Here is a 13,677-nt window from a genome sequence, read left to right as displayed (position 1 = left end):
ATAAGCATAAGATACACATAAGATGAAACGTCAAGATGATGGGAACTAGGACAAAAGATGTCTAGTAACAAGAGAACTTCAACATATTCTACATTCTATACGGAGCAGTCAAATTCATTCCCATTCCCATGGATATACAAATAACAGTTGCTATCGAATTCATTGCTTATGAACACTTTAAATATTATAGGGCCGCTGAGAAAGATACTCATCAGCTGGACTTTACTGCTTCAATGGCGACAACTAAGTTATCTAATTTAGCCCCAGTAACTTCTTTTACAACCTTGTTGTCTTTGAGGATCTTGAAAGTAGGAACCACTTTTATACCCAATTCCTTGGCCAATGACTGCAAAGAAACATAACAACAAATATTAAGAGAGATTGAGAGAAAGAGTTGTTAAGAGAGAGAGCAATTCATATGACCTACAGACCTTGTTGTCTTGGTTGCAATCAAGCTTGAGAAATACGACATCAAGATACTTCTTTGATAATTCTTCATATTTTGGGGCTATCACCTTACAGGGACCACACCTTCAGCAATGGATATCCAAATTCAGAATTAGAAATGCAACAAATGAAAAACTGTTTAGCAAACACTAAATAAGGAGCTCAACATATTCATTTATAGGATTTTCACTCAGCTAGCTTAGCAAAGACAGTTTCCAGGTTAATGTGGAGGAAGACTAATAAGGAAGGTGACAGAGAGATCACTAGTGTAAGCAATCCATTAGATTTCTCAAGAGCGTTTCAGTTAAGCACACAACTAAAATTATAATTATCTCGGTGTGTCCACAGTTACACCTACACATCTGTTCCAGACAACCTCGCAATATAGCACTCAACTTACACTGCACCCCACCACAAATCCATGAAATATATACAGAAATTGTATCTCATGGAATCCTTATATTACATTATACAATGATATTATACTTATGGATTTACTTTCACAATTTCTTTGATACTAAATTCTAATAGTTATATCAATTTATGTGAATGTAGTATCACACTATCAACATATTTAAAACAATGATCCAGTAACCTTAGATTTAGGGTGATGTAGAACATCAGCCCACGTAAGTTGTTTTCATTATTCAATCATTTCTTTGAAGCTATCTTCTTGCTTGTTCAAAATTATTGCAAACCTAGATCAAGTAGAAACCTTATCAATCCTAAACTGACTCAAGATGCCAAAGCCTGAAACTAGTTGGACAGCAGAGTAGACCCTAATGGAATGAGTAACAGCCACCTTATAGATTCATCACTGATCTTTCAACCATATAGTAATCATCATGTCGAGACCTTAATAGTAGCATCAATTTGGAACTTTGGTCCACTGACACCTGTAAGGAACCACATTATGCTTTAAGAAAATCAGTTTCGACAAGTTTCTGATATGACCACCTCCAATCCTTGCTCCTGTCAGCACTGAAATGAACCTAGTGAGTTGTGATCTACTCTGAATCCTAAGACCTCTTTACCTGCTTCTGCCATTACCTAAATGTAATATCCATAAGCTGGTGTATCTGAATCTTAATGAAAAGAAGAGTGGCTGGATCAGTTGTTAAGGACTCCGGTCTCTATTGGCTACAAAGGGAGAAAAGAAGAAACCCCCACCTTCAAGACTAAATCTGGGCATTGCAAGCCAAATACCTGGCTTCTTTCTCAGATGGGAATAAGCAATGGTCAGAAGACATGATAAACTTGTACATGGAACAAAGAGTCCATTTGATGGCATCCTAATCTGTCACCTGGGATGCACCTCTCTGATTCAAAATATATATTACATCTCTAGAGGATCATACTAGCAGAGTGCATTAATACCGGTAATTCTTCATCTAATGAACACTCAATAATGATCATCAATGATGGTGTCTGACTGTCTTCATTGTTAAATGCTCTGGCTCCTGTAAAGTAGGCAGCTCCTTTATGGACAATGGAGGAGCAACTCAATAGAGGGGGTTGCTAGATCTTGAAGAGACACTAACAGCCTTTTCCAGAATCAGTTGCTGGGATCCAAAATGCTCATAGTTTGCTGAGCAGTAGAATCTAAATGGATATTTGACTCGACAAGTTTTGGGGGCAGATCAATCTGGATGTTTCAACTATATGAACCATGCCTAAAACACATAAGCTGATTTTTATGACCAGATATTCTCATGATTTAAAATCAAGCAAGCATTATACTGTAGCCTCCACTACAGGGACAAAAAGTTGATGCAACATTTAAATCCCTACATATATACATAACATCAAGTGCCTCTATACTTTTCTAAAGTTTGGTTATGTTGTGAACAATACTCAACAGGTTCTTCTATTAACATAACCATTTGGTCCTTTAGTTCTCGTTTTGATTAAGTGTACAGTTTAGTATAGAAGAACACGTTGAGGCTTTGGCCTTTGGGTACTTTAGAAGAATAATAGCTCTAAAATTCACTTTAAAATCTTGGAAACATAAAGATAACAAAAAATTGTCAAATAAAGTGTCATCATTAACGTTAATAAATGGAACAAACATGTAGAAGAAAAAAAAATAAAGGAATATATATGGTACCATTGGGTGTACATGTCGAGAACGACAGTCTTATCACCAGCAGCCTTAACAAGAGGCCAGAAAGTGTCCTTGTCCACTTGAGTCACCTGCCCAACAACAACAGCAGGCCCTGCCATGTCCAAGCTCGACCTCACCACGCCAACTCCATACCCTTTTCTGCTCCTCTTCTCCACTCTCTTGGTTGAAATCTTAGAAGCATATGAAGAAGAAGAAGAACGGTCCACGATATACTGTAGATACCCTGAGACTGAACCAGGCTGAAGCTGAGTACCTGAGGAGCGCAGCATTGAAGGAGATGATAAAGAAATGCCATGAAGCCCAGCCATGTTTGCTTGCTTGTTAGCTAGATCACTTGCAGAGAAATAAAGAGAAGTAGTAGTAAACTAGTATGTTGCACTACTTGTTTTGTCACTCACTGTCAACTTAATAGCTCATATTTTTTTTTTTCATTCGATCACCACGTGCTGTCCACATAAAATTGTGGAATATTTTTTCGCATCTTCTTGTTCAAAATTATGGACAAGAAAAGGATAAAATGTGAGCCACCAATGCAGTCGGAGGGGAGCTAATCCTATCTTCTCACTCTTTGCTTATGAGACATTTACTATTGGGCCCGTTTATTAGTTTTACACTAGCCACTATATATCGACTTATCAGATCATCGTCATCATCTTTGTCATCATTGCTCACAGTTAGCAACCTATTTCAACTCCAGAAACAATACTAATCTGGGCCTGCATGGATGGAAGGAGGTCTAGGACACCTGAAGGGTTAGATTTTACTACCATGCACATATACATCTACTTTTAGTAAATGAGTAGACAATAGATAAGGAAATGAATTGAGATTTAGACAACCATAGAATCTCGTTATTTCTATTTGTCCAAAAAGTTACATTAGACATGAAACCAATTAAAATATATGAAAATATAAATAAAAATAAACTACATGTACATTTACAATTCTCGCGTAACAATACATCTGTGCTCAAGCAGGATTTCCTTGGATATCATTCGGAACGTAAATCGCCGTAAACAATCTCCTTCAAGGCTAATACTATACACTACTGTTGGGCAAAACTTTCTCGATTGCAAGGGGACCAGGATCCCAATTTTTATCTCTTCCCAAAAAGAATGATAATGCTACTGCTGCACCTTTAGGACAGGAAAGGCAATAACATCTCGAATACTGGCCGAATTTGTAAGAAGCATTACTAACCTGTCAATCCCTAAACCCTGCGAAAAGAAAATAAATAAGGAACAACTTTAATTGAAATCTTCTAGAATCGTATGTACAACTAATCAACTACTGATACATAAAAAAAAATTTAATGTATTCTCCATCTAGGGATGTGGTTTGAATACAGATGTATTTGAATCTTCAATGAAAAGAACCAGCAAAAATGCCAGAAACCTGATGATGCTTGATTATTTTGCCGAGTCATTTGCCATGTACTAGTTCCTAGTGAGTTGGAGAACATGAATTCTAGAAGTTTAAGTTACAGTAATAGGTTATGACTCGTATTAGAACATTTTGTGGCAGCAACCATACACCAAATATTCCAGGGGAAGACAAGATGCAGGCCATCCAACTGGTTGAAGCCACACCCAACAGTTTAGACTAACTGATTGGCCTAACAAATCTTGAGCTCGAGTCTTGCTCTTGCCTGTAGAAGAGGATTCATGCTGGGGTGAGGGTGCCTAGGCCCAGCCGCCAGGTTGAGCTTGGTCCAGCACCCATGAATCAACAATGGGGGCACCACTACTTAACACCCAGTCAAAAAAATGGTGAAAAACCCTATGCCTAACACAACCAATCCGAGAGGAACCGCGAGTATGCCTACTAGAACTAGACCAAGGAAACCAACTCCATAGTCCATATAAAAGAAATTAATGTGAACAAAACTTATTATCATTCTTCTATATTTAATTGTGTATTGCACACACATCGAGTATTTTCCCGATTTATATGATGCATCCAAGGGTTCTAAGGAGTCCAAATTGGTTTAAACACAATTAGGGAGTTTTCTAACTATGTTTAGGTGCTATTTTGATGTTTTTAGCATAGATTATTTTTAGGGTTATTTTTTTTATTTAAAAAATTAGATGTTTTTAGTTTCCATATTGAATTAGAAATCTAGCTTATTGTTTTCATTAGTTGTTATGTCTATAAATTGGGTGGTAGGCCTTTGGCCACAGTTTGCTGATTGATCAATAAACTGTGTTTGTGTGAGGGAAAGGTAATATCTTTTGTGTATGTTCTTGTTTATTTAAATTGCATGGTGATTACAAGGAAGGACTTGTCATTCTCCTTCTTCAAGTTGTGAGTTTCAAGTCCAGTTGCCGTGCACAACAACCGTAATGGCTAACGTACATATCTTTCTTTGCACGCATATGCAACATTATCATTCATCAGATCTTCTTTTCTATTCACAAAAACTATTTGCACTAAAGGAAATGACCAATCGTACCATTCCTGAAGCGGGTGGCATTCCATATTCCAGAGCTGTCAGAAAATCTTCATCCAAAGTCACTTCATAGGAGTCATCATCAGTTTTCTTTATTTTCCCTTCTGAAATATCTGTTACAGAACCACTTTCTGCTCGCTTTTCATTATGATTTCGTACTTGCTCCTCCAACCGTTTCCTCTGCCACTCACAAATGTACTCGTAAAAACAATATATTATTAAACATGAAAGCTGACACGACTTGAGTTCTTATTGAAAAATAAACCAGAAGTTTAGTCAGTATGACACATTAATTGCATTTGCAAGAGCACATAGTATTCTAATTTCAAAAATGTAAACACAAAGCAATTTGCAAAGTGAACAAGGAGAAGATCAAAACCTATAATAACTGGGGAATGGTCTACAGAAAGACAGAAACAAGAGTAGGATAAAGTATCAGAAAGTTAAAGGAAGTGGTTTATCAAAACAAGGAAACCTACAATACTAGTGAGTAGCCCAAAAGATTTTGAAAATGCCTAATTTGAAGACTTTTAAACTTGTTTTGAAGTGGTTTATCAGAACAAGGAAACCTACAATACTACTGAGTAGCCCAAAAGACTTTTAAAATGCCTAATTTGAAAATGCCTAATATTGTATTTTTCACTATCTGGCAATGCGATTTGGGATCTCAACACCCTGAATATGAGGGCAGTTGCAGGTGCCAGCTAGCTTTGTTGGTAAAACCTTTGGATGGTCCAAACCCCACCAGCATCCGAGTTGCCCAAGTTACTGATCTCATTTAAAAAAGGCTTGCCAATCAAAAAAACAAAAAAAATGAGGCCAGTTAGCAAGTCAACTTGGCTGAGCATACGTATCAGACATCTGTTTGTATATCGACATACTTTCAACATCAACAAGAGTTTCTGAATTGTCAGACATTACTCCTTGGGCAGACACCAAACTGCTGGACTTGTCCATTGGATGCCACTACAAGGGAAAAATGGTGAACATATGAGTGAGCTATTCCAGGCTATCGCACACGTAAGCTCTTAAAATGCTTATGTGCTACGACTAATCCACACTCACAACCCATTAATACTTGATATCTGGCATCACCCCTAGCCCCCTTGATTATATTCCTAGATCCAGAGTGTATGCAAGGCCTCCTAGCTTATTGTTTGCAAGGGAAAAGAGAGGGATAAACAAAACGGCTTGTTTGGAAGGGAAAACAGGGAGACAAACAACAAATCGCCTGAACTTCTTCTAATGTAAAAGTCAAACATACTTCTGGATGTTTCATTTAAGAATCTGGAATTACGTGAATTGGTATTAGAATATTGGAAGACCAGGGAATCTGAGATTCCTAGTTGAGAAGGTGACATGATATTTTCTTGAGAAGGTGACAAACTACAAGATACAAGAGGAATAGAAAAGGACAGAGTGATATAGCTGTTCACTTCTTGAAATAACCAAAAACAACAAAAAAGTAACCAAAAATGCAAAACAGGAATGATCACGAACCTATTTGCAAGGTACAATCAAGTCATCCTAAACAACAAAGTGACTATATCTACTGATGACAATTTGCACTACAGGTTGTCTGAGATTTTGGACCACGACATTCCATTTTGTTATGTGCTATGTTACATGGACACACCTTATTTTAAAAATAATGTGTCCAATACATGTCCACAGATCTGAGTCAGTCACGCTACATGCACATTGTATGTGATATACCTTAATTTTGGGTATATCGCTGTGTCAGACACTTGGTATCCGTGCTGGATACAGACACACGTATCCCTGTCAATTTAATTTAGGTTATGTGTTAAAAAAGATTAAACCAATTAGTTAGATGTAAAGATTGATTAATTTCGTTAAGATTTTTTTTTTGGCTCAGTAAAGTGATTGGTATAAAATGTCTGAGTCTGGTAAAGTGATTGGTATAAAGATAGAATTTTAAGCCTATCATATAATCAATTAATCATAGATGATATATCCTTTGCTAAATAAGTTGAAGAACAATAATATTCCAAAATCATTAAGGAGATTACTTGATCAACAGGATCCGTCAACTCAGAGAATGCGTTGGCAAGTTCACGACCACAAACGAACAACTCAAATCTTTCAGTCAGTCCTGCATGCCTAGGGAACCAAAAACATAACAAGACATCAAGCCGATGTAATAGTAAAATAATTCGCGTAATTAATTGACAGTAACAATAAAGTGAAAAACTCGAATGATTGGGACCCGTTGAGACTTGAGAAAATGTGGTTCCTCAACTTGTCCTCCAAACTGAGGCATATCTACATCACTCATGATGGAAAATCTCAATAAATTTTCTCTTTGTTTGTAAGTTTTAACCAATTCTCACCACCAACGCCTCAGTACACAACATATTTCCCATACATCTAACTGTATGCTGCACGACTTGACTGTTTTTCAAAGTCTAAACGTGGTCAAAAGATAAAATCCACTGATAATACTAACGGGGGGCTTAAATAACATGGACCAAAGGCGTGGGGACCTACAAGTGCATTTTAATGCAAAGGGCACCTCAAAACACATTACCTTCGATGTGGTTTAGCCAGAGGAGATATCTCAATAGGATAATCTAAGACGAACGTGGGTTGAAGAAGTGTTGGTTCAACAAGAGCCTCAAAAACCTAGAGCAATGACATAACACAATTGAGAGAATCAGTAAGTACTAGGGAGAGAGATAACTTTCAAATGACAAAATGCAGTATGAAATGAAACTATGCATGTCCAGGTCTTGCCAAATAAAGACCAGCGCCGACTTAAAAACTGTCATTTGTCACATAAATCCTAAAAGAAGGGGCCAACAAAAGTCCTGCAATAGCAATTGCTACTTGGAACGTGAGGGGGTTATGAGCTCAATCCAATGGAAAATTTCCTTACATTCAACACAACACAACTATGAAAAATAGCAACTGAAAACATTACAGGACATAATAGGAAGTTCAGAAAATTTGATGGTGGTGAAATATTAACCTCATTAAGCACATGGGCAACAGAAGCGCATGCTTCAATGGAAGATCCACCTTTGCTATCAGGATCAGTCCCAATAGCCTTTGCAGCGACTTCTTTAGCAACTTTAACATCATTGCCCAACTCAAGAAAGTCAATTCCAGTAACTTCACGGACAAGATTATGCATGGTTTCCCTCCTCCAAGGCCTTTCTAGGCATATTTCCAATCCCTGTAGGTCAAACCAGTTTTAAAATTTTTATTAAAATACAAAGGTCACGAGTATTCTGTTAGAATATTACCAATTGAAAGGAATCATGTATGGGATAAATATACAATACAAAGAGTAACAGCTACTTGACCTGGTAATCAATTGTAAGCTTCCCGTGAACTTCCAGAGTGCATCGAACAATCATTTCCTCTGCTATATTCATCATGCTTTGATAATCTGAATAAGCTTCATACATCTAAAGCAAATTACTACAATTAGCATTTAGAACACCGAGCAGCTGACAGAGATAGGGACAGCGAGACGTCACCTCTATAGTGGTAAACTCAGGATTATGACGAGTTGAAATGCCTTCGTTTCTAAATATTCGACCGATCTCATAAACTTTTTCAAAACCTCCAACCTGAAATTTTTCATGTGAAAATAGTTTCAAAATTGACATAAACTAGATGTATTATTATAAAATAAAACTATTTGAGCAAAAGTAACTAGTGTGTTAATACATTACTCAAAAATCAAGCAATTTACATTACTCGAAAATACATTGAGTTTCACAAGATAAGAAAAAGGAATCTTACATGAGGCTAAAGAGAGGTGAGGTGCCAACCGTAGAGGGTGAATTCAACGTCTACATGTTGGCACATAATAGGTGAAGCAAAACTAAGGTCTATGGGAGATGAAGCTTTTGCTGAATAAACTAGACACATGGTTTAAGGGGAGGTCTAAATATGAAATGTATTGTTAAAACTGCACAACTGAAATTCATATACCATAACAGAATGAAAATTCTTTGTTAAGGTGGAGAAGAGAAGTCAAGTTTTATTCCCCTAAGTGAAACCTCACCAGCATTCTCTTCAAATGGAGCTCGGTAGCAATTCTCAAGTAAAGATCCCTTCCAAGTGCATTATGGTGTGTAACAAATGGTCGGGCATCTGCTCCTCCAGCCGAACCCTGGTTCATCAAATTAACAAAGAATATTACAATGGTTTTCTTGCACCTAAAAGATAAGTTTATGATGGCATACACAGAAATAGGACAGATTTACAAGGAAAAATATTTAAAAATGGATCCTTACATTTTTTATTTTGTTTTTTCTAGTTTTTCCCTTTCTTTCTTTTGGTTTCCTTCTCTCCCTATCACTTTTGTTATTAAACATGTCTTATATATGTCAACGAAACATGGCTCGTCAGAGAAACTTCAGAATAGCATATCATTCTTTAAAGTATATTTACTCAACTCTAAAATGTTATCGGTGTATCAGATATCTGGATTCAAAGGAAGCCTTTTCCCCCCAAAACATTTGTGGCTCTGTTCTCCCCTCTTCTTTTTATTTGTGTGGAAACATAGCTGCATCATGGTCTCTTCACATTTATAAATCTTCACATTTACCAGTGTATATATGCAGATAAAAATAAAGAAATAAAGAAACACCAGCACTATACTTCACATATGTATCGTTCAAGTCACAAGTCACAAGTCATTATTGACTAATTGTACCCTTTTTGACATCCATAAATCTCCACCCCCGCCCAAAAAAAAAAAAAAAAACAAATAATAATATAGAAAAAACAAATAATAATCTAAAATACTTATAAATAATTGGAATTGGAGAATAGGCACATTCTTCAAGTTTGAACTCCCCATGAGTAGGGTTAGTAATGTCAAAACAAACTCACCAAAAGATACTCTTTGTATCAGAGGTAAAGGTCAAACAAAGTGATTCCATATTAAGAAGCCGTAAAATGTATATAAAGATACAATATCCATGAACATATATATACATTCTTTAGAGCATTTTAACAGCCAATGTTAAGGCTTATGCCTTAATCATAAACCCAAAATCATCCAACTGCGCCTTGAGAATTTTAAAACTTCGTAGGTTCTAGACAGGCAGTTTTGAAAGATTTCATGTAGATATGATCCTTGAGAAATGGAGAAAATAATTTTGGAAACTATACAAGCTCCATTTAAAGGTTACAATATGTTCTTCAATGTGAAGAACATCAGCTTGTCAACTAGACGGATCGGTGAGTCAACTCAGACAAATTTTACGCTTTCAACTTTTGAGCAAATTCTACACATTTGGCATGAACTCAAACTAATTCAGACAAGTTTTGAGCCAACTGAATAAATTTAGAAACCCATTGTAAATAATTTTGGGACTATATTTAGAACTTAGTAACAGTTTGTCAGATAACGAATAAGCGATAGAAATGATAGTAAATTGATCAACCTGCAGAACTGGAGTTTCAACTTCGACAAAGCCTAAGGATTCCATTGTCTTGCGTATCTCTGACACAATCTACAAGATTGCAGTAAAAGTTACAAACCATGTCACAAGACACAAAACTAACGAGTACAGTTTTTCTGCCAAAGAAAAAATGAATCATATAGCAGTAAGGTTGTGCATCAAATGATTATGCCTAAATAAACGTAATGTCATTCTTTTGGAACGAATGTACAGACGTCAATAACAATTAACAGCAAAATCGAGATGCACTTTAACAAATGCACTAGAAAAGCTTCTCGCAGTAGCCGAGAAAGATGTTCAAGTCTACATTAAATGAATAGGTTCAGATCTTTGATTAATGGGATACAAAAGTGCTTATTGTAAAAATTCAGGAAACTGAAGATGATAGAGTATCAAGAATAGAAACAGAAAGAGGTAACTTGTATTAGTTGTATGAACTTGTTGAACATGCAATCTTTGGTTAGTAAAACCATTAACTGTTTGAGGACAGAAAACAATTAATTCCCACCTTAGCTCTTATTCTAAATAAACCAGCCACCTCAGGATTTGCAATCATGTCTACATACCTAAACACAAGACGCGGACATCAGAGCTCAAATCACATATTTACACGGAACAAAGAGCATACACATTTTTTATAAGAATTGACAAAAAGCCAATTTCAAGAAATTATATGCGATGTCTCGGTAGGATAAAGGATATGCAAGTATTAACTAGACATGATGCTTCTTGCTTTTCAGTCATACACTATAAGCTCTAAATTTGACGTATTCAAGTGACTGTACCCCGACCCCCCGCCGGAGGTAGAAAAAGAAAAAGGACCACCCACACCGAGGCAAAAGCAAAAGCAAAAGAAAACATAAACCAAAAAAAAGGAAGAAAAACCAAATGGAAAGAGCAATTTTATGCAGTGTGTCTACCTAAACCTTGCCTTATTTACCAATAAGTAAATTAAATTAAAGGAATAAATGCTGGATTCAAACACTCAACAGGTTGACTCCCTTCAAGCCATTTGATTAAAGTCATAGTATTAGTAACTGTTAAAAGAGCTACACCGAAACCAAACATGTTATATATAATTCAGATCAAAAGAAATTGTTATATCTAGTTATCTCTTATACAATTTTGGCATTTTGCATATGCACGTTTGTGGAGTAATATATAAAAGATATAGAAAGGCTGAACTATAGACTCACCGCTGACGGTAACGCTTATCTATATCAGTTAGACCATGATATTTATCTGGCAATGGTAGCAAAGATTTTGTGAGAATTGCAAACGAACTTACACAAACAGAAAGCTCCCCTGAAAAGAGAAAAACAAAATCAATTTCAATTTCAATCCAAAGATGGTGCAACGAAAGAGCAACACATGTAATTTTCATGGTCATTCAGAGTAAAAATCCATAAGAAACACTTCATGAAATTCATGCTCAAAAACCAAACAAGAATATGTATCACGGTAGTGGTTGCTTCTGAAAAGTTACCAGGATCCACCAATAACTACTACTTTTTGACTAAAAATTACAATAAAAAAGTGATAATTTCAGTATAAATATAGCTACATTGATAGTGGTAAACAGAAAATAAAATTTAATAGACTAATTTTGTGATTGTCCAACCTAACTTTCTATCTGCTTATCAACAAGGTTGACTATACAAAATTACACAGTTACCGCCCATTGCATTACCTTCAACCAAAGCAACAAAATACTATAATTACCATATAGTATTTCATAGTAAAATATCGCAACATTAAAAACAATGCCAATAGTCCACTGGCAAAACCATGGTAGGTTTTTCCCAAAAGTCTAGAGTCTGAGCTCATACACGACCTTAGATTCTTGTACCTATTTAATCCTTTTTGGTTATTCACATACACTTATATGCATAAGCTTACCTTATTAAGAGAAATGGTGGAATAACAGTGTTATGCCATCCGAGTAAGCAATAGAGTAAAGTTTCCTTGTTATTAAAAACTATAAATGAGCATATAGTAAACGATGAACACCTTTTTCCGTCTTCTTCATTGAGCCAGTTGCACCTAATATATCACCAATATCCACAAACAACTTCAGCTGTTCAAATTGATCGCCCAGAAGCCTTTCCTTCTCGCAGTATAGCTACAGTAAACCTTAGCGTAAACCTTAAGAAACGCAAATAAAAACAATAGCCAAATGCAAAGTAAGTGGGGGAAAACCTGAATAGTCCCAGAATCATCTCTTAAAGTAAAAAAAGCAAGCTTGCCAAATGCTCTACGAGCAACAATTCTCCCAGCAACGGATACAGAATCCTGGTCATTACTAGATTCTTCTTCGCCATTTGCGAGATGAGTATAAAGAAGTTGGAGCTGATTAGCAGAATGAGTCCTATCCCAAGTGTAAGCATAAGGCTCATAACCCTTGCTCTTCAACTCCTCAACCTTTTATTATTTTTTTTAAAAAAAGAACACACACACACCATTCATTCATATAAACAAAACTAGTAAAAACTTTAGAATAAAATAAGAAACAATAAATGGAGTACCTTTTTTAGGCGAATAGCACGAACGGCCTCTTTATCAGAGGTGGAAGAAGAGCTGGACTTTCTATTGGTATTATTACGGTTGGATACCACCCTGGTGTTAGTATTTGTGGTGCAGCACCTAACGTTGAGCAATTTGGTTTTGAGTATGGGTTTATTAATAAGAGAGTAGGAGTAGGAGGAGGGCCAGGCTTGAAAGTGGAAAAAATGAGGATGCTTGAAAGGAAGAGTACAATAGGCTGCTGCCTTCCATGCCTTGACCACCTCCATTTTCTTCTTAACTCTCTGTTGAGTAGAGTTGAAGAAGTGAAGAGAAATGAAGAAGAAGATATCATCAACTCTTGTTATTTGAAAAATAGTACCACATTTTTATTTATTTATTTTCTATACAGGTACAGAATGTTTAGAAAATTCCAATTGAGGCCTTGTTCGTTATAAAATGTGACCCAAATTGTATGACACGGAGTTTCAAAAGTTGCGCGGTGTAGAGTATTTTAATGCTTTGGCTATCCGTTCATTCTTCCAAGTTTTGAGAAAGATGATGATGGAAACATTGTTAGATGCAAGATGCATGAGTACATGACTTTGCTAAATTCCTTGCAAATACTGATTCCATTGCTTTGATTTGGAGAAAAATGACAAAATCATTAGTCACAACGTTCGTCATTTGATTGTTGATGTTATACA

General features: G+C 36.1%; 2 protein-coding genes across 2 annotated transcripts; both read right to left on the bottom strand.

Annotated features, from left to right (window-relative positions):
* Window positions 1-58: 58 nt before the first annotated feature.
* On the bottom strand, window positions 59-3,169 carry LOC147506882 (thioredoxin F-type, chloroplastic-like). The gene is made up of 3 exons (XM_086558936.1): window positions 2,555-3,169; window positions 432-531; window positions 59-346 (listed from the first exon to the last, which is right to left on the bottom strand). The coding sequence occupies exons 1-3, from the start codon at window positions 2,878-2,880 to the stop codon at window positions 212-214; spliced, it is 561 nt and encodes a 186-aa protein (XP_086415062.1). The 5' UTR covers window positions 2,881-3,169; the 3' UTR covers window positions 59-211.
* Window positions 3,170-3,401: 232 nt separating this feature from the next.
* On the bottom strand, window positions 3,402-13,332 carry OVA5 (Lysyl-tRNA synthetase, class II). Its single transcript, XM_086558934.1, has 14 exons — window positions 12,994-13,332; window positions 12,668-12,889; window positions 12,479-12,590; window positions 11,665-11,773; window positions 10,977-11,034; window positions 10,451-10,519; window positions 9,061-9,168; window positions 8,528-8,620; window positions 8,351-8,455; window positions 8,014-8,220; window positions 7,573-7,667; window positions 7,055-7,145; window positions 5,025-5,201; window positions 3,402-3,789 (listed from the first exon to the last, which is right to left on the bottom strand). The coding sequence occupies exons 1-14, from the start codon at window positions 13,258-13,260 to the stop codon at window positions 3,697-3,699; spliced, it is 1,806 nt and encodes a 601-aa protein (XP_086415060.1). The 5' UTR covers window positions 13,261-13,332; the 3' UTR covers window positions 3,402-3,696.
* Window positions 13,333-13,677: the final 345 nt, after the last annotated feature.

The sequence above is a fragment of the Coptis chinensis genome, chromosome 4 (assembly GCF_015680905.1).
Source record: "Coptis chinensis isolate HL-2020 chromosome 4, ASM1568090v1, whole genome shotgun sequence".
NCBI lineage: Eukaryota > Viridiplantae > Streptophyta > Magnoliopsida > Ranunculales > Ranunculaceae > Coptis > Coptis chinensis.
This window is presented reverse-complemented; position numbering and strand designations above follow the sequence as displayed.